The sequence below is a fragment of the Ailuropoda melanoleuca genome, chromosome 2 (genome assembly GCF_002007445.2).
Source record: "Ailuropoda melanoleuca isolate Jingjing chromosome 2, ASM200744v2, whole genome shotgun sequence".
Classification (NCBI taxonomy): Eukaryota; Metazoa; Chordata; class Mammalia; order Carnivora; family Ursidae; genus Ailuropoda; species Ailuropoda melanoleuca.
The window spans coordinates 78,121,686-78,144,620 of record NC_048219.1 but is presented as its reverse complement, the minus strand read 5'-3'; the positions used below and the strand labels follow the sequence as shown (position 1 = coordinate 78,144,620).

General features: G+C 40.6%; 1 protein-coding gene across 1 annotated transcript; it reads right to left on the bottom strand.

Annotated features, from left to right (window-relative positions):
* Positions 1–7,708: 7,708 nt before the first annotated feature.
* CHIA (chitinase acidic) lies at positions 7,709–17,356 on the bottom strand. Its single transcript, XM_034641684.1, is given in 14 exon segments — positions 7,709–7,830; positions 7,833–7,916; positions 8,646–8,787; positions 8,875–9,006; positions 9,702–9,727; positions 9,730–9,871; positions 10,069–10,282; positions 10,464–10,589; positions 12,856–12,922; positions 12,925–13,016; positions 13,677–13,733; positions 15,352–15,553; positions 16,089–16,157; positions 17,323–17,356. Coding segments are annotated over 14 exon segments (1,509 nt in total).
* Positions 17,357–22,935: the final 5,579 nt, after the last annotated feature.

The following is a 22,935-nucleotide window of genomic DNA, read 5'->3' as shown; positions in this document are numbered from 1 at the left end:
CTGAACTTCAGTAGTCATAAAGGAATTACAAATTTAAACAATGAGCTACCCACAAGATGGCTAAAATTATAAAGACAGGTAACACTTGGTGCTGCCAGGATGGGACACAGCTGGAAATCTTGAATACACTTTTAGTGTAAATGGAAATTGACACATTCACCTTGGAAAACTGTTTGGCAGTGTTTACCAAAGCTGAAGTAGACATCCCTGTGACCTAATAATTCTAGCTCCTTGGTATTTACTCAGCAGGAACGCATACAACTGTGCACCAAAGGCATGTATAAGAACATTAAAAGCAACATGATCCATTACAGTCCCAAACTGGCACAACCAAATGCCCATTAATGGTAGAATGGAAAAATAAGTTGTGCAATACTCATATGACGGAATCCTATACAGCAGTGAATAGGAAAAATCTTGCCCGTGTAACAATCTAGCTTAATCTCACCGTGCTGAATGAAATAATTTAGACATGAACATTTACATACTGCGTAAGCACATTTACATAAATCCAAACATAGGTGAAACTAATTTATGTGTTAGAAGTTAGAATGGGGGTATGTTTTAAGGAGGGTAGAGGGAGTAAAAGAGAGGGGACATGAGAAGGGCTTTGGGAATGATAATTATATTCCATTTCTTGGACTGGGCATACTGTTTACACTGAGGAGTTCGCCTTCCATATTTCATTAATCTGTTCAGTTATGATTTGGTCATTTTGCGTATGCATGATAGACCAATAAAATAGTTTACTTTTAAAAATCTGGCAATCCTAGAGGAAGCATATTAACATTATTTACTTCTTTTCAAAAATAACATAGTCATACTTCTTTTCCTGTTTTTTACTTCACTGGTTATAATTAGTTGAGTATTATCCCTACTTTAGCTAAAGCTATTCACCTCTTTTTATTATCAGGAAAAGTAAGTCTAGAGTGCTATTAATTTTCCTAACACTGGTCTTTGTTCTGGTGTCCACTTATAAGTCTGCTTTTTTATTTTCCTAAACTGCTTATATGAGATGATATTTAAATTTCTTTCTTTTTTTTTTTAAAGATTTTATTTATTTATTTGACAGAGGTAGAGACAGCCAGCGAGAGAGGGAACACAAGCAGGGGGAGTGGGAGAGGAAGAAGCAGGCTCATAGCAGAAGAGCCTGATGTGGGGCTCGATCCCACAACACCGGGATCACGCCCTGAGCCGAAGGCAGACGCTTAACCGCTGTGCCACCCAGGTGCCCTTAAATTTCTTTCTTAATTCTAGGCTTATTCATTGTTTATTATATGGTGCAAGAGCCTGACTACTTCATTGTCTTCTAAAGTAGTCACATCTGAGCATTTATATATTGAAATGCATATTATTTTATTAGAAATTATTTTTCTCCTTTACAGTTATGGCATTATATTGTTTATGAAATTGTGCATGGCAGGTTATGTTATCCATGAATTTAATTAGGATAATAAAAGGGGTGTTACAAAATAATTTGTTACTCTCAAAGCAGGACTTGGGTTTGGATCGAGAACCTCTGATCTAGAGAATAGGGGTTCTGCTGGAGAATGGATGTGTCTTCAGAAGGTGGAAGAAGGAGAGGAACATAGACTTTCTAAATCCCACTTTCCAGACTTAAGTTACAGCCTCTTTCATCTGGTGCTAGAGGGAATGAACACAGGCTTTGAACACTCTTAGAACTGGTTTCCAACAGGTACTGGTGCCTCATTTGCTAGCTACATGACTTTGTGGAAGCTACTTAGCTTTGATTCATCTATAAAATGGCACTAATTAATTCTTGCCTCCTTAGGGCTGCCATGGGAATTTAAGAGATAACACAAGACAAATATTACACAGCAATGACTAGACTATAATTGGCATTTAACAAAAGTTAATGCACTTCTGATCTACCACCTCCATGCCCAGAGCCACGGGTAACTCCCAGAGTACCTCTGTGCAAATAACAACAACAACAACAAAAATTTGCTCTTTCAGAAGGGCCATATGCACCCCAATGTTCATAGCTGCATTGTCCATAATAGCCAAATCATGGAAGGAGCCGAGATGCCCTTCAACAGATGACTGGATTAAGAAGCTGTGGTCCATATATACAATGGAATATTACTCAGCTATCAGAAAGAACGAATTCTCAACATTTGCTGCAACATGGACGGCACTGGAGGAGATAATGCTAAGTGAAATAAGTCAAGCAGAGAAAGACAATTATCATATGATTTCTCTCATCTATGGAACATAAGAACTAGGAGGATCGGTAGGGGAAGAAAGGGATAAAGAAAAGGGGGGTAATCAGAAGGGGGAATGAAACATGAGAGACTATGGACTNAAGGCAAGAGAAATAAAAGATAAAATGAACTTATGGGACTTTATCAGGATAAAGAGCTTCTGCACAGCCAAGGAAACAGTCAAAAAAACTAAGAGACAGCCCACGGAATGGGAGAATATATTTGCAAAGGACACCACAGATAAAGGACTGGTATCCAAGATCTACAAAGAACTTCTCAAACTCAATACACGAGAAACAAATAAACAAATCATAAAATGGGCAGAAGATATGAACAGACACTTTTCCAATGAAGACATACAAATGGCTAACAGACACATGAAAAAATGTTCAAAATCATTAGCCATCAGGGAAATTCAAATCAAAACCACACTGAGATACCACCTTACGCCAGTTAGAATGGCAAAGATAGACAAGGCAAGAAACAACAATTGTTGGAGAGGATGTGGAGAAAGGGGATCCCTCCTACATTGTTGGTGGGAATGCAAGTTGGTACAGCCACTCTGGAAAACAGTGTGGAGGTCCCTTAAAAAGTTAAAAATTGAACTACCCTATGACCCAGCCATTGCACTACTGGGTGTTTACCCCAAAGATACAGACGTAGTAAAGAGAAGGGCCATATGCACCCCAATGTTCATAGCTGCATTGTCCACAATAGCCAAATCATGGAAGGAGCCGAGATGCCCTTCAACAGATGACTGGATTAAGAAGCTGTGGTCCATATATACAATGGAATATTACTCAGCTATCAGAAAGAACGAATTCTCAACATTTGCTGCAACATGGACGGCACTGGAGGAGATAATGCTAAGTGAAATAAGTCAAGCAGAGAAAGACAATTATCATATGATTTCTCTCATCTATGGAACATAAGAACTAGGATGATCGGTAGGGGAAGAAAGGGATAAAGAAAGGGGGGGTAATCAGAAGGGGGAATGAAACATGAGAGACTATGGACTATGAGAAACAAACTGAAGACTTCAGAGGGGAGGGGGTGGGGGAATGGGATAGACTGGTGATGGGTAGTAAGGAGGGCACGTATTGCATGGTGCACTGGGTGTTATACGCAACTAATGAAGCATCGAACTTTACATCGGAATCCGGGGATGTACTGTATGGTGATTAACATAATATAATAAAAAAAATCATTAAAAAAAATTTGCTCTTTCATCTGCATGGGTGCCACCTCTTATCGAGGCTCAGGACTTGGTGAGAAGAGCACTGCCCCCTGCCCTGCCTGGATCAGGGCTTTTATGTAATCCTGAGCATACCCCCTCTCTTCCCAGTTAGACCCCCGTACCGAAGGAATGAGTTTTCATAGATGTGCTAGAGTTTAAGCACATGATTACCGTTAGCAAAGTTCCAAAGAAATGGGTGGGTGATCCATGGCAGGATTTTGTCATTCATGCACTCAAAAGGATCAGATGGCTTGGACCTTGAAGATCTCCAAGAAGCCCTGTACCAGATGTCCCCATCGGAGGGCCCTTGAACTAGCCTGTTTCCTTCATTTAACAATGGCTCCATGAGTCACCACTTTCATAAACAGACTTTAACCAAGAAGATGAAGGGCGTAACTCAGACTGGCTGCTAAGCAGCAGCCCCACCCTTGACGCCTTCAAGTCATTGTGACACTGCTTTCTGAAGGGCAGCATTAGGGTGAGAAGGAAGCCAGAAAGGCCCCTCTTTGAAAGTTAGTTCTTCTAATTATTGACTGCATAATTCTGGGCAAGGTTTACGAGATCTCTCAGTTCCCTCATCTATAATGTGGGGACAATATTCACCACGCAGGAGATAGCCTATATAAAGTACCTAGTCTCATGCTTGGAATACTCACCTTGTTAGTTCCTGTCTCCCTTCCTGCCCTCACTGATTACTTTTTAACTCTTGTAATATGCTGGGCACTGCTCTAGGCAATGGGAACGTAGCAGTGCACCAAAATCCTCATCCGCACAGAGGTTAATTCTACCAAAGGAGGCAGACAGTAAAAATGGTAAATACATAAAATGTATGATATGGCATATGCACCCCAATGTTCATAGCTGCATTGTCCACAATAGCCAAATCATGGAAGGAGCCGAGATGCCCTTCAACAGATGACTGGATTAAGAAGCTGTGGTCCATATATACAATGGAATATTACTCAGCTATCAGAAAGAACGAATTCTCAACATTTGCTGCAACATGGACGGCACTGGAGGAGATAATGCTAAGTGAAATAAGTCAAGCAGAGAAAGACAATTATCATATGATTTCTCTCATCTATGGAACATAAGAACTAGGAGGATCGGTAGGGGAAGAAAGGGATAAAGAAAAGGGGGGTAATCAGAAGGGGGAATGAAACATGAGAGACTATGGACTGTGAGAGGCAAACTGAGGACTTCAGAGGGGAGGGGGTGGGGGAAGGGGATAGCCTGGTGATGGGTAGTAGGGAGGGCACGTATTGCATGGTGCACTGGGTGTTATACGCAACTAATGAAGCATCAAACTTTACATCGGAATCTGGGGATGTACTGTATGGTGATTAACACAATATAATAAAATAAAATTAAAAAAAATGTATGATATGGCAGGTACCAAGAGAAAAGAAGCACAGAAAGGGCAGAAGGAACAAAGGAGGTTTCAATTTTAGGTGGTGCAGCCAGGGATAGCCTTGCCGAGTTGGCTTTGAGGAAGCGCCTGAAGAAAGTGATGTCAAAAGTCAAATGGAAATCGGAGGAGAGTGTTGTAGCTTGTACAAAGGCCCTGAGGCAGTAACTAACATGTCTGGACTATTTGAGAAACAGAGAAGAGGCTAACATAGTTGAAGTGGAGGGAATGAGAAGAGTCAAAGGAGGGTGACATTAGAGCCTTCATGGACCTAGAGCTATTGTGCCTGTCCTCTTCTTGCATGTAGTAGGGATGCAGTAAACATTCATTTCATTAATTAATATGTAAATGTAGCAGGAAAAATGGGGGGCACCATTTTTTTAGGCTGCAGTAATTTCTGCATCCTAGACATGGTGACAGACTCAATCTTTATGGGGAAATAGTGACATCAGAAGAAGGTATTAGTCTGGGAAACCACTTTGATCTAGCAGCTGGCCACTGTGTTGTTCAAAGATGCTTTTCCTCAGAGTCAATGGCTTCTGTCATGTCCTTCACCAAGTCCAGTTCCCTGCCTCCCCATGTCTCCTCCTCGGTGTTATTTGCCATAGTAGTGACCTAAACAGAAACTCCTTCCAAAAAGTCTGCCCAAATTCTTATGCTCTATTTTACTCTAGGCTTTCTTATTCTTTGGTTAGAAATGTAATTACATTAATAATAATACCCACTTTTACTGACTTTTGCCTTCACTTGCATATCTATGTTTTTGCTCTCCAAGGCATGTTGTGTAAGTGCTCAGAAGTCAATACATCAGCTACAATCACGAGTCGACTTCCCCACGTTCCTGTAACCCTATTCCAGCCCTGTGTTCTTGATGGTGAATTTAGGTCATGTCACCGCCTCTCCATCCCTATTAACTTCCAATGGCTCCACAGCTCACTTACAATAAAATCCAAACTTCTAGCCATGTTTCAAGACCTTGTGTGATCTGACCCCTGCCTATTTCTTTCCTGTGCCCACTACCTCAGTGAAGCCCTGGTCTTTTTTCTAATGTGCAATGTTGATTCATAGCTCAAGGACTCTGTAGTTCCTGCACCTGTGCCCAAAACGCCCTCTTCCCAGATCTTGAACTGACTGGCTCTTCTTGAATGTCAAGGCTCATCTCATTTGGGACCTCCCCACAGAAGACTTCCTGGACTGCCCAAACTAAAGTACGTTCATCTCCTTCCCACTTTCTATCACTGTTACACTTTTTTTCATTTCTTTGTTTGCCTAACACTCACCACCAAATTACAACCACCATAGGGGTAGAGCCTTTATCTTATTTACCACCGTGTCTCCAGTACCTAAAATATTACCTGGCACACAATAATCACTAAGTGTTGTGAGCTCATGAATGTGTCATCATTACCCAGAAAGCTGCTTGTGCCTCATCACTGTCACCAAAGTGGCCATCTGTACCAAGGGAGGTGGTAAGGTACAGTACTTAGGACTGTGAGCTCTGGAACCAGCCTGCATGGCTTGGGATCTGGCTCTGCAACTTATTAGCTGGGTGATCTTGGGCAGGTGATCTAATTCCTCTATGCCTCAGTTTTCTGGAATTAATGTTATCTTCCTCACTTCGTGGCTGGGAGAATTAAATAAAAAAATACATGTAAAACACCTACAGCAGAGTTTGACGTACACTAAGCCTCCCAGAAAAAATAGGAGCCATTATATTAGGATTCTTCTAGTTGCAATAAAAACAAACTTAAGCCAGCTTAGGCGGCAAAGAGGAATTTATTGTATAAGTATAGGGTTGTTTCACAGAGTCCAAAAACAGAAATGCATCTGGGTCTCAGGAAGGAGCTGGAACTGACGAGTGGAAAGCTACCATCTCTCATGGTAACTTTTCTCTGTAGCCCCCCTTTGGTCTTGCTTTGTATCCAGAGCAACGGCCCTTCTCCACAGTCTCTCACTACAGCGTCTGAGTTTAAGTATCCCAGCACAAGCCACTCTCAGGGTGACAGTCACTCCTTGTTTGTCTGTTGCAGAGTTCAAGGCTTGATGATCTGATTAGCGCTCGTGAGTCTGATGTTCATGCTAGTCAATCAGCCAAGCCAGGGGGGAGAAGATGCAGTATGATCACAGCAGCTGGGGACCATGGCCATGGCTTCAAAGAAGGGGACAATCTCCTGGTAAAGGAGCACTGCCAGTCCAGAGGCTGGGCAGACATCCCCAAAGGAGTCCACTGCACAGATCTTCCCGGCACCTGGTCTACGAGGCACTGGACCAGCTTTGGGACCTCAGCAGATAAGGACAGAATGCCCTGGGCTCCCTCTTTTTTTTTTTTCTCCAAAGATTTTATTTATTTGACAGAGAGAGAGGCAGCAAGAGAGGGAACACAAAGCAGGGGGAGTGGGAGAGGGAGAAGCAGGCTTCCCACTGAGCAGGGAGCCCCGGGCTTCCTCTTTTTGAGCAAGCCACACAGGCTTTTACCCCCAATCACTCTGGCTCTTTCCTGAGGACAGTCACCAGGCTACGGACCCATCTTCTTCACGTCCTCATCCCATCCCAGCACCAAGTTTTCAAGCATTTCTTCCTGACAGCCTCCAACCTTCTTGCAGATCAACCTAGGGAAATAGAAGACTGTGGGGTTGCTGGCTCCCCCACTTCCTCACACACTCTCTTCGGCCACCCCCACCCCCAAGCAGCCTGTATTTTCACATCTAGATGGGTTTCCACCCCAATCACTAAAAACCAAAAAGGCTCATGTTTTGACTGACGGCTTTTATTGCAGAACACTAGGTAGGAGCAAGATATACCAAGCGAAGGAGACTCAGGAACAGAGACAGGTCAGGTTTATGCCCAGTTGCAATCACAGACAAGCCTGACCGGGGAGTTCTGCTGGTATGTGACTTCATTCAGTCAGTGCCAGAAGGCATTTCTGTTATTCGCCACAGGGTAGAGGCCGTTGACCCGCCCCCCCCACCCCCCCGCACAGAATTGTCCCCAAAGCTGCTGCTTCCACTCCCACTTCCGCTCCTGGCCAGAGCAGGGGTGGTGCAACCTGAAACAGCACAAAACAGACTCATGGACCTGGAAGAGGCTCCCACCATCCCCTAGAGTTGGGAAGAAGGTCTGGAGGTGGGGTGCTGGATCCCTACAAGTGAGGAGATCACAAGATAACTCCATACTCAGGAAAAGCTGTAATTTCAAGCCACTCTGGTTTTAAATTTAAAAATTTCTCTCCTCCCTTATGATGTCAAAATCATTAAGAAAAAAAATTACTGAGCACCAGTATGTGCAAAATACTTGCCTAGGTCTGGGTATAAGTGGCAAGCTGATGAGCTCTAAGAAAAAAATCTGGAAAAGATTTAGGGATGTGGTATTTCCCCTGAATTATGGATTAGAAACATGTGAGCAGTACTGAGGGTTTCTTGTTCAGTCTCCAGGTGGGCTGAAAAAGGCTTTTAATGAGGGAGGGGTTCAAAGAAAAGTAAATGCTTACATACTGAAGGTCAGCCAAATCTCTTGGGGCTTTTCCACACCTTTAAGACTTAGCTGACGTGGAAAACTCACCCAGATAGGCCTGGTTTCCCATAAGAGCATAACATTCCTGACCTGGAAGTTTAAGAGTAGGGAAAGAATGGAGCACCTGTGTCTCAGCTGGGCAAGAGCAGTGAGGTGAAATGGGAAGTGACTCCCTGGCCAGTGGGGGTGGACAGATGCTAGAGCTGCTGTTTGAGCTGGAGAAGGAGCAATTGTATGCCCCTGGCATCCTTCTGTTTTCACTTACTTGCACTCTGCTGCCCAACGGCTTTCTTCAGGGTGTTGATCAGGGGGAACTTGCCCTGGTTGCAGAACGTGCTTGTGAAGTCATCCAGGTCAATGGCCGAGACCACGGCACCTCCAAAATTGTTCTCCTTAAGCCATTGAGCCTGCTTAAGGATAGAGGATGCCAGAGGTCATTTTACTTCCCTGGACTCAGGGCTGGGCCCGCAGCATGTCAGAGGGGCTGAACTTACCTTGATACCAAAGCTCTTGACATCGTCATAGCCAACCCACTCATTTCCCTGGCAGGCTCAGGGCACATCCCGAGGGGATGTGGACTCAGCGTCCCATGCCTGAGTGCCTCTATTTTTCAGGAAGGTACAGATCTTTAAAAAGCCAAGAGGGGGCGCCTGGGTGGCACGGCGGTTAAGCGTCTGCCTTCGGCTCAGGGCGTGATCCCGGCATTAGGGGATCGAGCCCCACATCAGGCTCCTCTTATGAGCCTGCTTCTTCCTCTCCCACTCTGCCTGCTTGTGTTCCCTCTCTCTGGCTGTCTCTATCTCTGTCAAATAAATAAATAAATAAAATCTTTAAAAAAAAAATAAAAAATAAAAAGCCAAGAGATGCAAATCTTTTAAATAAGATTCCCATGAAAGAAAAAACAAACACGTGCCACTTTGATTTTTTTTTTCTTTCATGTCTCCAGTTGGGATTTTCCTGTTTTCTAATTATGGGTTGCTCCTTGAAGTAAATAATATCAAGTTGCATTTGAAATATTCCTGTTATCCCTATCCTTAATGCTTGATTTTGGGAGCCCACATTAATATGAGAGGTATAGTTCTTTTATTCCCTTACATGCTAATATAAAAGACCTTAAATATGTAGTCTGTTGCTTGAAGGGATATTGCGCATTATAGGTGCTCTTCATACTGGATTAGGTAAATGAATAGGCTACTTAAACACATGAAACATTTGGAATGATAGCTGTGTTTTAAGTAGATAAGTAGGGGACAGAATGAGCATTCATTCTGTTCAGCGCAGGGGTTGGAATTCACAGAATTGTGCAGCCTAATCGACCTACCTCATACTGGGCCCAGAACCCAGCCTACGTGGCGCAGGACCGCCGCCAGAGGTGGGGGCGCCAATGCCAGTGTTGGAGGCGTCACTCAGGATGAAGGTGTGGCCATAGGTGGGGAATCCAATGATGAGCTTCTCAGCTGGGGCCCCATTGTCTTTCCCGCAGTTCATGACCTAATCCTGCAATAGCAGCATGTTGGCTAGGGGCTCCACCCAGCTGATGACCCAGTGCTTAGTTATGTTAGTCCACTGTTCTAATAGGCAAAATTGTATAATGTTAATGGCAGATAGTATTTTTTCAAAGCATTTTGGTGAAATTAGAGTTAACGAGATATGCTCAGCCACTAGACAGGATAGTTATCCAATGAGACGTTTGCAGAATTTTCATTTGTTTTATCCCTGAATTTCCATGTGATGCACAGCCTCATCTCTGGTCTACAACTGCATGTGTGCAGGGACTCACCACAGAGGTAGGCGTTGCTGCCAGTGTTAGTCGGGTATGTGTACAGGGGGCTGTTCTCTTCAGTGTAGCCCTCCCAGGAGCTATGGGGGTCATAGGTCATGACATGAATGTAGTCCAGGTACCTGAGGTGGGATAAGGGATTTAAAAATATTTGTGATAGTCATTTCCCACACCTATGTGGGCAAAAGATACCATTTCCAAAGCCTCCTAAATGAGGTCCCTGAATAGCAAGACAGACTAAGGACAAGTCCACCTTGCAAAAGTGATAACTACAGGAGTTTGAGGATAGGGTGAATCACTCACTGGGCCAGCTGGGGGATCTCATAGCCGGACTGGATGCTGGAGATGCCAGCTGCTACTGCAGCAGTGATCATCAGCCGGGGCTTATTGATCTGCGTGGCCTCCTGCTCAAAAGCTTCACGCATTTCCCATAGAATAATCCAGTACAGTAGGTCATCTGTGCATCTGATTTCAGCTCCTTAAGTAAGTAAGTAAATAAGTTTGTATCATGCTTTTCTTCTCAAAATGCTGTCATATACTTTGTCTTACTTCAGTCTCTCAATATTCCTATAAAGTAAATAGGATTGATGATATCATTCAATTTTAGAGCTATCTCATATGAATGGAAGCTAGACAATTTCACCAAAGTCCCACGGCAAGTTAGTAGCCAGGTGATGCGGAGAATACAAGTCCCAGATGACCAGTCAGAGCTCCACTTACAGCACTATACTCTGAACTTAACAGTTGCTGCAGTAACCTAGAACCAGCTTTTGGCTTTATACATGTGGCTTCCCTTCATCCAGTAAATGAATTACTTTATAGGACTGACATTCCATCACATGAAATGCTGATTTGGTCAATAAGGGAAGTGGTTACCGCCAGGTGATGGGTTCCCATTCAGCACTAGCACTTTTGTTTTGGGTAACTCTAATCTCATTTGGAGGACTGGATTCAGTTTTTTATAATTGTATTAGTAGGGTGTGCCAGAGTGTGTTCCAGTGAGGGGTGGGTCTGAAAATTGTCATGTGAAACTGGTTAAAGGAATGAGGGTATTTAAACTGGAAGAAGAGAAATTATAGGCAGGATGTTACAGCAGTCTGCAAATATTGAGTGATAGAATACCGAAGGTGTTTTATCCTTTGTTATTTTGCTGAACAGAGCTAAAGCCAATGACTGGAAGTTATAAATTATGACTGGAGGCATGTTTTGGCTAAGAATAGAGATGTTCTTTCTAATCTCTAGAGCTGTTCAACAAATAAGTAGATTGCCTTTCAACTAGTGAGTTACTCAATATTGAAACCATTCGGAAGCTGGCTGATGATCTGGTATATGGGATGGTGTAGAAAGAATCTCTGTCTTGGGAGAGGGTAAATCTAAAAACCATTCTTGGCTTTTCTTACTCCATTCACTTTTCCTTGGTGATATCTTAATTATCAGCATTTGCTGATGACTTCAGTACAGTATATCCACTCAGCTTCTTTGTTCTGAACCCTAGATTGGTATTCTTTCAGTGACTCCTGGCCGTTCCTAGAGGAGGTCCTACAGATTTCTCTCACTCTTGATGTTCAAAGACAAATGAGTCCTTCTTGTTTCAAATCTACTCTTCTTCTTGTATTTACATTTTAGTTATTAGAACCACAATCAAACCAGTCCTCAAAGTCAGAAAACTGGAAGTCCTCTCATTTCCACTTCCAAATGGTGTCCAAATCCTATTGATTATATCCCCCTAATGTCCCTTGTATACTTGCCCTTTCTGTCCTCAGTTAGAACCTTTGTTCAGGCCATCAGTGCTATATCCCTGCCTTCCTACCTCCTTTTAATTCATCCTCCATTGTTATGCCAGAGTTATCTTTGTAAAGCACAAGTTTCGCCATATCTCTCCACTACTTTCAAAGCTGCCCCATAGCCTTGAGAGTAAAATCTAAATTCCTTAACATCACCTATAAGTCCCACATGATCTGATTTTTGCCACATATGCAGACCTACAATCATCCACATGTCTTCATTTGTGCATTTCCTATCTTCGTTGCTATCACCGGTTGCTTTCATGACTGAGCTCAAATGTCACTTTCTCAAGGAAGTTCTTCTTGATCCTTCCCCAGAGTAGAATTAGGTACCCTCTGTACCCCCTATTGAATGCTCAAAGCATATTATAATTGTTGCTTATTTTTCAACTGCCACCTCATGTTGTATTCCCTAAAGCCAAGGATTATCTTATTCTTATCTTCAACCTAACACCTAACCCAGTGTCAGGGAAAGAGTAAGTGCTCAGTAATAACAGGCAGTCTAGTGTAATGGTTGGAAGCAGTGGGTTCTATAGCCAGACTGAGTGGGTAGTTATGACACCTACTAGTTGTGTGATATTAAGCAAGTTACTTAAACCTTAGTTTCCTCTGTAAAATAAAGACTATGATACTTATAATACCTAGATCATAGAATAGATGTACAGGTGAAATGAGTTACAATTTTTAAAATACAATAGTAGAATAAAGTAGAATAGTGCCTGGCACATAGCACACATGTGTTCTTGTTATTATCGTTATGAAATGCTATTGAACGAAGGCATGATATCTAAGAATGTTTGTGATGTAATTCTAAATTCCAGTTTAGTTGCACTTGGGAAACACCAGATTCTCCTTGGAAAGAATAGGCTTTGAATTTTCTTGGTTTAGAGATTGCCACTTCCATCCTCAACTGCACTAGGATGGTGAAGAGATGCTTGTCCTGAGGAGGGCTTCCACAAGAGCCAGGGTACTCCCAAAGTCTAGCCCATCAAACTCATACTGGCGCAGGAATTTGATGACTGAGGCAATGAAAGTCTGGCAGTTCTCAGGAGCGGAAACCATGGCAGTGAAGCTGAGGGAGACCCAAAGAAGGCAGAGTGAGGGACCGCCTTGGTGGTCCCAACATGTTGTAGTAAAATCAAACTTTAAAATTTCTGCCTCAGAGCTCTTCACCAGGACCCACAACCCAGATATAAGTACGCTTCGGGTTTTCTCTTGTCTCTTACTTTGTAATCAGTACTCAGCCAGCCATGGGATTTCAGTATTCTATTTATTTTGTTATCCATCCAATTCTGATTTTTTCCCCTAGGTTGCACTTGTGCTTTGAACACCTGGCTACCCCAGCTCACTGTGTTCTCTCTCCAGATAGCCCCCCAAGTTCATATGCCCTCAAAGAAGTCTTCTTGTTTATTTGCATGACTCTCTTCTCTTCCCCCAAAAGGTAAATAGAAGTGCTATAGCACTCTCCACAGGGATTGTGCTTTCAAAATACTTTAAGAAGAGGTTGTTTTGAAACCTCTGTGAATGGAAACCCAGAATATCCACCTAAATGTAAACATATAAAATAAATTGTGTTCTACTTTAATATTGAGGTCCTGGTAGAGTAATTTATTCCAGGAACCTATTTGTTTAATGTGCATCCTTCATACCCTGTCTTAGATTGTGAAGGGTAAAGGAACATAACCTGTTTTCAATAGCAAATGAACATCAGACTCTCCCTCAGAGGACTTACGGGGCAGTTCCAAAGTTCCAGCCTCCAATGGCCAGGAGAGTTTAAAGCTGGCTCTTCCTATTAAGCAAAGAATAGAAAAGAAAAACTTCAAATCCATGAGTCCTTCTATTTAAAATAACATTGCTTTGGTATTGGGCCTGGTCATATACTTTGATGTTGCCTTGATAGGATATTCTGTAGGATAATTTTCCTTCACTACTGAAGACTATCTTTATAAAAATTTATGTTATTATCCAATACTTAGTATAATACTAAGTGAAATAAATCAGTCAGAGAAAGACAAATGCCATATGATTTCAATCAGAGGTGGAATTTAATAAACAAAGCAAAGAAAAAAGAGACAAAAAACAGACTCCTAAATATACAGAACAAAATGGTAGTTGTCAGAGAGGAGGTGGGTAAGGGGATGAGGTGAAATAGGTGAACGAGATTAACAGTACACTTATCATGATGAGCACTGAGTAGTGTATAGAATTGTTGAATCATTATATTGCACACCTGAAACTAATATAGCACTGTATGTTCATTAGACTTCAACAACAACAACAAAATTGTGTCATCATAAATGCACTCAAAATTCATTGAGGAAATCCAAATTATGGGAGCAGATTTTGTAAAAATAGGTATCTATTGGCAATAATATATATAAAACTAAAAAGCATAATTAAATCATATTCTGTTCCATCAGATGAAATGATAAATGTTGCTTGAACATAATTACTTTCTCAGCCTCCAAGATAATGAATATAAATCAACTGCTTAAAATTATGCACATTTTTCTGGAATAGTGGTTCTCAAACAGTTTATATAAGAATGGAGTGCAAGGGTCAGAGTGGGAAAACATTAAAATTCTGGGTTTATAGCCCCTTTCTCGGAGATTTTGATTTTGTTGGACTGTAGGAGGGATTGACATTTTTATCAGGTGCCCCGTGTGATTTTGATGCATAGTCAATGGATCACACTTCAAGAAATGCCACTCCACAGGAGCTTACTTCCTCTATTTATCATAACTTCAATTCTAGTAGCTACATTCAAGATAGTACCACTGCTGATGGTAATGATGGCCTGTAGCCCTATGTCTCCTAGAAATAGCTAAACTGAGCAAATCAGAAATTAGAGGATACCAGAGTTATTGTTTCTTTGTTATGCTTCACTTTTACACAAATAGAACTCTTATAATACAGCAGACATTTCTGATTTGGGGGCTCGGTTCCCAGGGCTGATGTCTAATCTTCATTATCATCCACCTCCGGCTCTCTGTTGTGAGTAGCTATGATGGCTTGTAGTTTCTTGGGTCATAAAAAGAGACGTGGACAGGGAAAAGGAGAAACAGAGCTGATATATTTTGAATACCTGCTAGAGCAGGCAGTATGCTATGTTATCTATATCCTTGCTACTTAAAGTGTAACTTCCTGGACCAGAAGTATCAGCATCATTGGGGAGCTTGTTTGAAATATAGAATCTTGGTCCCTGCCTCAGACTCACTGAACCTGAACTCATTTTAAGAAGATCCCAGGTGACACTACATCAAAAACTAAGGATGTACTGTATAGTGACTAACACTATGTAATAAAATTAAAAAAAAAAGAAGATCCCAGGTGATTTGTTTGCACATTAATATTTGGGAAGCACCAATCTAGGAGATACCAAATTAGATATCTCCTCCATCTCTTACTTTTTTTTCAGGCCACTGAAAGCTTGGTAGAAAGTCACATCGTCCCATTCAATGGTGGTGATCTCGTTGGTCCGCATCCCAGCAAAGGCATAGATCAGGTGAGTACAGAGGCAGGGGTCAATGTCATCAGGCTTGAAGAGCCCCAGGACTGGCCAGTACTGGACCCAGTTAGTGAAGTAGCATGTCAACTGGTAAGCAGAACCTGAGAGCAGTAAGAAGTGAGGACAATGGCCCAGTTTAGGTGCCACTGAAATGTGCTGTGAGATTTGGCTCTGCCTCTATTTCCCTCCCTTTGTCTCAATGCCCAATCTCTGTGTGGGGCTGTTTAATATAAATATTCTTGCAGATGAGTTCAAAGATTCTAACTTGGGAACTAGTCACTGACTTGGGATTAGTTATTTTTTACTTCAACAGATTCATTGGGGATCTTAAGCCTAAGGACCACTTAAGAAAAGATGTCCAGTAGTCCTGTGAAGCCCAGTGAATACCAGTTTATAACTCCCAGTGTTCATACTAAAGAGGATAGCAGTGACAGCCAACCCAAAATAATAGGTTCTCTCAATGTCAAACCCATCTGTGAAGTAGACAGTAGCTTTCTTTCCTTCATAAGGCTTATCTCTTGATATGCTTTAAAAATACATTAATCAGACAATTGCATTATGAGTAATTTATAGAGATTTGTGGTTTCTGGTAGGAAAAGATTGTATCAAAGATAAAAGACAGAATTCATGACTTACCTAGCTGAGCATTCAGCAGAAGGGCCAGACCCAGAGGGAAAGTAAACACACGTACACTGAACCAATTGTCTATACCGTGTGGAATCTGATCTGAGGTCTTGGGTGCCAGTCCTATTTGCTATAGGTTGTTACAGCCCCGTGGCATGCAGGGATTATGCTGAAGAGTAGGCTTTCCAGTGAAGACACCAATAGACCTACACTTCCCTCCTCTTAGTCAAATATGGCCATGGCACTCTCTTCTTACCCCTTTCATGTCAGTAATAAATGTTACTGGATGCAGAGTTCACAGGCTACTATTTTGGAAGATCTACTGAATTTCTACTGAAATTACCCAGAATGTACTCTACTCAATGAGTACATATCCATCAATACTTCACCTCCCTGAACCGGGATGAGTATAGCCTTCCACAGACAAGGCATCCTCTAAAGCTGTGAATTCAATATCTCCTGGAGCATTGGGACGTTCTTGGAGCCACCTTTTAGGGGCCCTTATAGTAGAAGAGAAGTACCAGGAACTGCGAGGCAAGACTCCAGATGCCTCTCCCTGGTTCTACCAGACCACTTCTGACATGACTGTTTTATAAATTGAGCTAGAGGTTTCATCTGGAAAAGGTTCTGAAACTATAAAAAGTTTGTAAATCACAGCTCTAGAACAACTAATAAACTAGGGATATAGCTTGGTTCTAAACAATTTACTGACTTAACCCCTTTAAATGATTGAATTTCTAGCTGACATTGTTATGATACATCAGCAACTCAGTAGGACAGTAGGGGGTAAAAGAGAAGTCATTCTGAAAACAGTGGAACGAAGATAACTCACATAATTCTATCTCAGTTCCTACTGATTTTCATCCCTGGAAAAGCTAGACCAAAGATGCAAGCATGTGAATAAAAATATACCAGTTAAAATGAGGTGGTGCAGGAAGAGGAATGCAGAACAAGAAACAATTGATAAGGGGTGAGAGAATAACATAAGACCAAGAAAATAAGTCTTTCTTTTAGGACCATGCCAATGGGATCAATGAAGGTAGAAATGTTACTAGAGTTGACTGAGATTAAAGGAATAAGAGATAGACTGATTTGTATACGTCAGGATTCTCTTGGAAATTTGAAATGATGAAAGAAGAACGGAAGATCCCAGAGGTAAAATGTGAAGACTTCTTCATGGCTTTAAGATCCAGAGGGAAAAGGAAATCAGGTAAGAGTAAGGATCTGTCTCTGACTGCAGACTCACCTGTGAGGAGAATAAGCTTTGCCGTGGCTGTCATTGCTACTGGTCTAGCAGAACCTGGATTTGCTTTTTATACCATCTGAGTCCTAGGTTATTGTAAGGACTTCCAAGTGGAGAACAATGAACTCAGATGTGTATGTAGGTAAGGAGTAAATCAACAGATCTCTTCCCCTACGAACACCACGCCTTAGACTTGCAACCTATACCCTCCCACCACCACCACTTTTTCTGCTCAATAAGGACAAAACAATGCTGTGACTCCTGACAAGGTCGTGGAGACCATCACAATGGACCAATAGCTTAATAGCCTTTATGGCAGTTCCCAGGGCTGATAAGCATCTCTTTAAATATTCTGGTTAGGTTTTTATGTTGTGGACATTTCGTGACTGGCATCAAAGCATATCTTTATTGGAAAGCAAATAATAAAAACCCTTAGAAGTTATTAGCTGTTTTTAAACCCCTTTTCTTCATGGAATTATTCATGTACAATTTGTACAATCAGTACAAACTTTCCATCTTTAGGTGCTACTTTCTGAACATTTTACCTACACCTGTTCTTTGGAATGACCTTAAGTCATGATTATATGATAATTTTATCTAAGAATGTATGGTTTCCAAAATGTCCCGAAGGGACTGAAGGTCAACAAGAACTTTCTATTATTCCATAGTTCCAAATTATGTCCAGATGTTAAAAAAATATTTTCGTGTTGCTGATATGTAGAGATGATGGTGATGATATTGAGAGGAGTCTCTTAATAGAAATATTTGCAACTTGACTATGTCTAGAATTTTATGTTTAAAATAGGGGGAATGAAACAAGAGAGACTATGGACTATGAGAAACAAACTGAGGGCCTCAGAGGGGAGGGGGGTGGGGGAATGGGAAAGACTGGTGATGGGTAGTAAGGAGGGCACGTATTGCATGGTGCACCGGGTGTTATACGCAACTAATGAATCATCGAGCTTTACATCGGAATCCGGGGATGTACTGTATGGTGACTAACATAATATAATAAAAAATCATTAAAAAAATAAAATTAATTCCAATCTATCTTTCTAAACATTATCCATTACCATTATCCTATAATAAATTTTTGCTTCAGCCATATGGTCTATTTGTTGTCCCCAAACATGTCTTTCATGCCTTTGCTGGTTATACTTTCTCTCCACCGTTTGCCTATAATGTCTTCTCCTTCTCCTCACTGCCTGCCCCAATGTTACAGTTCTTCAAAGTCCAGCTTAGACCCTCTCTTTGAAGCTCAGTGATCTCTTCTTCCTCTGAAATACCTTATATACTCTAGTACCTATTGTCTGTACTGCTTATATGCTACTGCCCTGCACAATACCCAGAAGGTATGTGTGGGCATATGGGCGCCCATCGTGGGATATCAGCACCTTTGCTGATTCCATGGATGCAGACTGACTTCTCTATCACATTTAGAAACTAAATTGTATCCATTTACCCCACAATAATCAGGTCCTGAGTGCTTAGTTCCCACTCACAGGACCAGAGAAAGTCTGGTAGAAGTGCTGCCAGGAACAGGAAGGATCCTTGTGGTTTTGTAGCTGTTCTGTACTTGATTATGATGGTGGTTACACGAACCTATACTTGTGATAAAACTGCACACGCAAACACACAGAGGAGTACAAGTAAAAGTGCAGATATCTGAATAAGATTTGTGAATTGCATCAATGTCACTATACTGGTTATGATTTTATACTATAGTTTTGCAAGAGGTTACCATTGGGGTAAACGATACATGGGATCTTTGTATTATATCTTACAAGTATATGTTAATCTATAATTATCTCAAAATAAAAAGTTAAATTGAAAAACAAAAAACCAAAAAACAAAAAACAAAAAAAAAGAAGAAGTGCTGCCAGGGAGGATTTCAGTTGTGAAAATAGTAGTATCCACAAACACTACAACAAACACTATGTGCCAGAGATTGTTCTGGGTGTCTTATATCACTAAGAACTTATTTTTGCAAGTGGCTAAAACCAATAAAACAAGCACAGATTGGTACATTGGAAAAATATGAGAAAGCTCACAGAATCAAAGATTAGAATATAGGACTGCCTCTGATAAGACAGAAATCAAGCATTTCTTGGGGCAGTGGAGTGGGAGGAGGTCTTAGAATAAACCCTAATTTTATTTTTTGCCATGATTCATTCCACATAAGAATCAAAGTCCCAGGAGAAACTGTAGCTTTGAGCTTGCATTAGACACTTGATTAGGGAAAAAGACAGGGCACTTGGATTCAAATTTCCATCAGGACTGTTCACAAAATGAAATTCTAAAAGAGTGGGGGGCAAATACTGAGTGACTGAAAACAATGAATGTCCATCAGAGGGTCTACTTCATTATTTCATTTAGCCCATAAAAACCATTATTACTGTTACCCCAATTTTGTAGATGAGAAAATTGGTAAAACAAATCAGAAGCACCAGATCCAGCTATTTCTTATGTTCCATAAATGAGTGAAACCATATGATAATTGTCTTTCTCTGCTTGACTTATTTCACTTAGCATTGAAATAGGAAGATCAGTAGGAGAAGGAAGGGAAGAATGAAGGGGGGATAAACAGAAGGGGGAATGAACCATGAGAGACTATGGATTCTGGGAAACAAACTGAGGGCATCGGGTGGGGCCGGGGGGACTGGAATACGCCGGTGATGGGTATTAAGGTGGGCACATATTGCATGGAGCACTGGGTGTTATACGCAAATAATGAATCATGGAACACTACATCAAAAACTAAGGATGTACTGTATGGTGACTAACATAACATAATAAAAATTATTATTAAAAAAATAAATAGTAAATAATTAAATAAATTCAAAAAAAAAAAAAAAAAAAAAAAAAAATTAAAAAAAAAAAAAAAAAAAAAAAAAAAAGAAGCACCAGATCCAGGATTCAGTGCCAGGATAGTTGCCTCCAGAATGGAAATCTCCTAATCTTCACACTGCACTGCTTCCTTATATTCCAGTTGGTGGTGCAAGTTGAACTGGGAAAGGCATTTCCCTGAGGCACCCAGGAGAATATGGTTGGGACAAAAAGCCAGAATTATGTTACATCAAGGTTAAGTCAAGGATTTGCAAAAATATCAAAGTCAGTAGTCTCAGGGTTATCCTCTTTGGCACTATCGGTCTATCTGTCATTAAGGTTTAGTGAGATATTTTCTTTTGAATTTGGTGCCTCTTATCCCACATAAATGACCTGCGGGTAAAACATCCCTTCTTAATAGCTCCTTAGGAGCTCCAGGTATGCCCCTATCAAGCCTGCCTCCCATCCGAGCACTTAAGTGTTGGAAAGAATTATCATCATAAATTAATAGAATAATAAAGATTTAAAAGTGTGGCATTGTGTATCCTTTCATGTTGTTAGATTCTTTTCAATAAGCCTTCATTATTTTTAGTTTCTCAAATTTATGGTACAATGTACCATACACATGAGTTTAGATATGTATTTAAAGAAAAATATTAAAAGGAAACCCCTGTTCTACCACCCAGCTTAAATATGAGAATACTATCTTTGAGTATTACTCCATATGCCCTTACCCAGTTCAATGCTTCTCACTCCCCTGGAGTAAGCAACTATCCTGAATTTTGTGGTAACCATTTCTTGGCTTTATTTATAATTTTATCACATATGCCTGTATCCCTAAATAATATATTCATTAGTTTAATAATTGTTTGTTATGATAATAATAATATCTCCATTAGTTTTAGTATCTTCATTAATTTTAATTTTGTATAAGTGAAATAATACCAAATGTATTCTTCTATTACTTGCTTTTTTAGCTCAGCATTAAGTTCTTGAGATTCATCTGAGTTCTTACAGGTAGCAGCTGTTCACTCATTTTCTTTTTTTCAAAGATTTTATTTATTTATTTGAGAGATAGAGGGAGAACAAGAGCCAGGGGAGGGGCAAAGGGAGAGGAAGAAGCAGACTCCCTGCTGAGCAGGGAGCCCGATCTGGGGCTTGGTCTCAGGACCCTGGGATCATGACCGAGCTGAAGGCAGTTGCCTAACTGACTGAACCATCCAGGTGCCCTGTTCACTCATTTTCATAGCTGTACGGTTTTCTGTTATATGAGTGTGGTGCAATTCACTTATCCGTTCTGCATAGAGCAACATGTGGGTTGTTTCCAGCTTTTCTCCCTGTATGCTGTTATAAGCATTTCTTAACATGTCTCTTGGTGAACATTTGCAAATTTCCCCAGTGTTTATATCGAGGAATAAGATGGCTGGGTGAAATAGCATATGTATCTTAAAATTTGCTATTTAGCTAGACATTTTTTGTATCAGTCTGTACTACCAACAACAATGTATGAGAATTCCTGTTACTCTATATCTTTGCCAAAATTTGGTATCACCGGATTTGAAAATTTGTGTCATTATGGTGAATAGTTTTAGTTTTTCTCTCTCGGGTAGCTAATAGGACTGAGCATTTTTAAACATTTTAAACATTTATTGTCCACTTTTGTTTCCTTTTCTGTGAAATGTCTGCTCAAGCCTTTTGCCCATTTTTCTTTTGGGTTGTCCACAAATTTATTAATCCTTTATGAGTACTTTATATATATTTGGGGTTGTAGTTATTTTTCTCCCATTCTGTGTCTTGTCTTTTCACTTTTTTATGATATCTTACGATGAAAAAAGTTCTTAATTTTAATGTAGTCAAATATATACAACTTTTTCTTTACGGCTTGCTTTTGTGTGCATACGTATCTTATTTGAAAAACAAAAATCCCTCCCTACCCTGAGAACATAAATATTCTTTTATATTTTCTTCTAAACTTCTAAATGCTGCCTTTAAATTTAAGTCCTTATTTCATCAGATTTGTTTCTGTGTATAGTGTATGGACTGATTTCAGTTTTTTTCCCATATGAGTAACTAGTTGTCCCAGCATCATTTATGAATAATCCATCGTTCCTATGCTTATCTGAAATACCATTTCTATCATAACTCAGACCTGTCTTATGTAATGGTATATGGTCACATCCCATCCCACCATCCCCACCTCCTGTCACACACTGCTCTTCATCCTCAGGAACGTCTCAGTCATCATGGCTCTTGAGGCTCCTATTTCAATTTTATAATTCACTTGTTAAATTTCATGAGAAACACCATTGCAATTTTGATTGGAATTACATGGAATAACATTGGGGATAATTGTGATCTTTGGGGTACTGTCTTTCTATTCATGAATATGGGTTGCCTCTCAAGTTATTTACATCTTTTAAAATGTCTGTTATAAAGTAATATAATTTTCTCCATAATGGTTTTTCACATCATTTGAAAAAGATGTATTCCAAGGTATCATATATATTTTGTCTCTATTATAAATAGTATCATTTAAACTGCATTTTCTGTTTATTTCTGGTATATACAAATGCAGTTAATTTTTTAAGAAGACTGTTTATTTTGAAAGGGGAGAGCGCAGAAGGAGAGGAGAGAGAAAATCCCAAGTGGACTCCCTGCTGAGTGCAGCGTCTGACGTGGGGCTCAATCTCACCACCCATGAGATCACAACCTAAGCCAAAATCAAGAGTCAGATGCTCAACCAATTGAGCCACCCAGGTACCCCGCAGTTAATTTTTTTATAAAAATCCA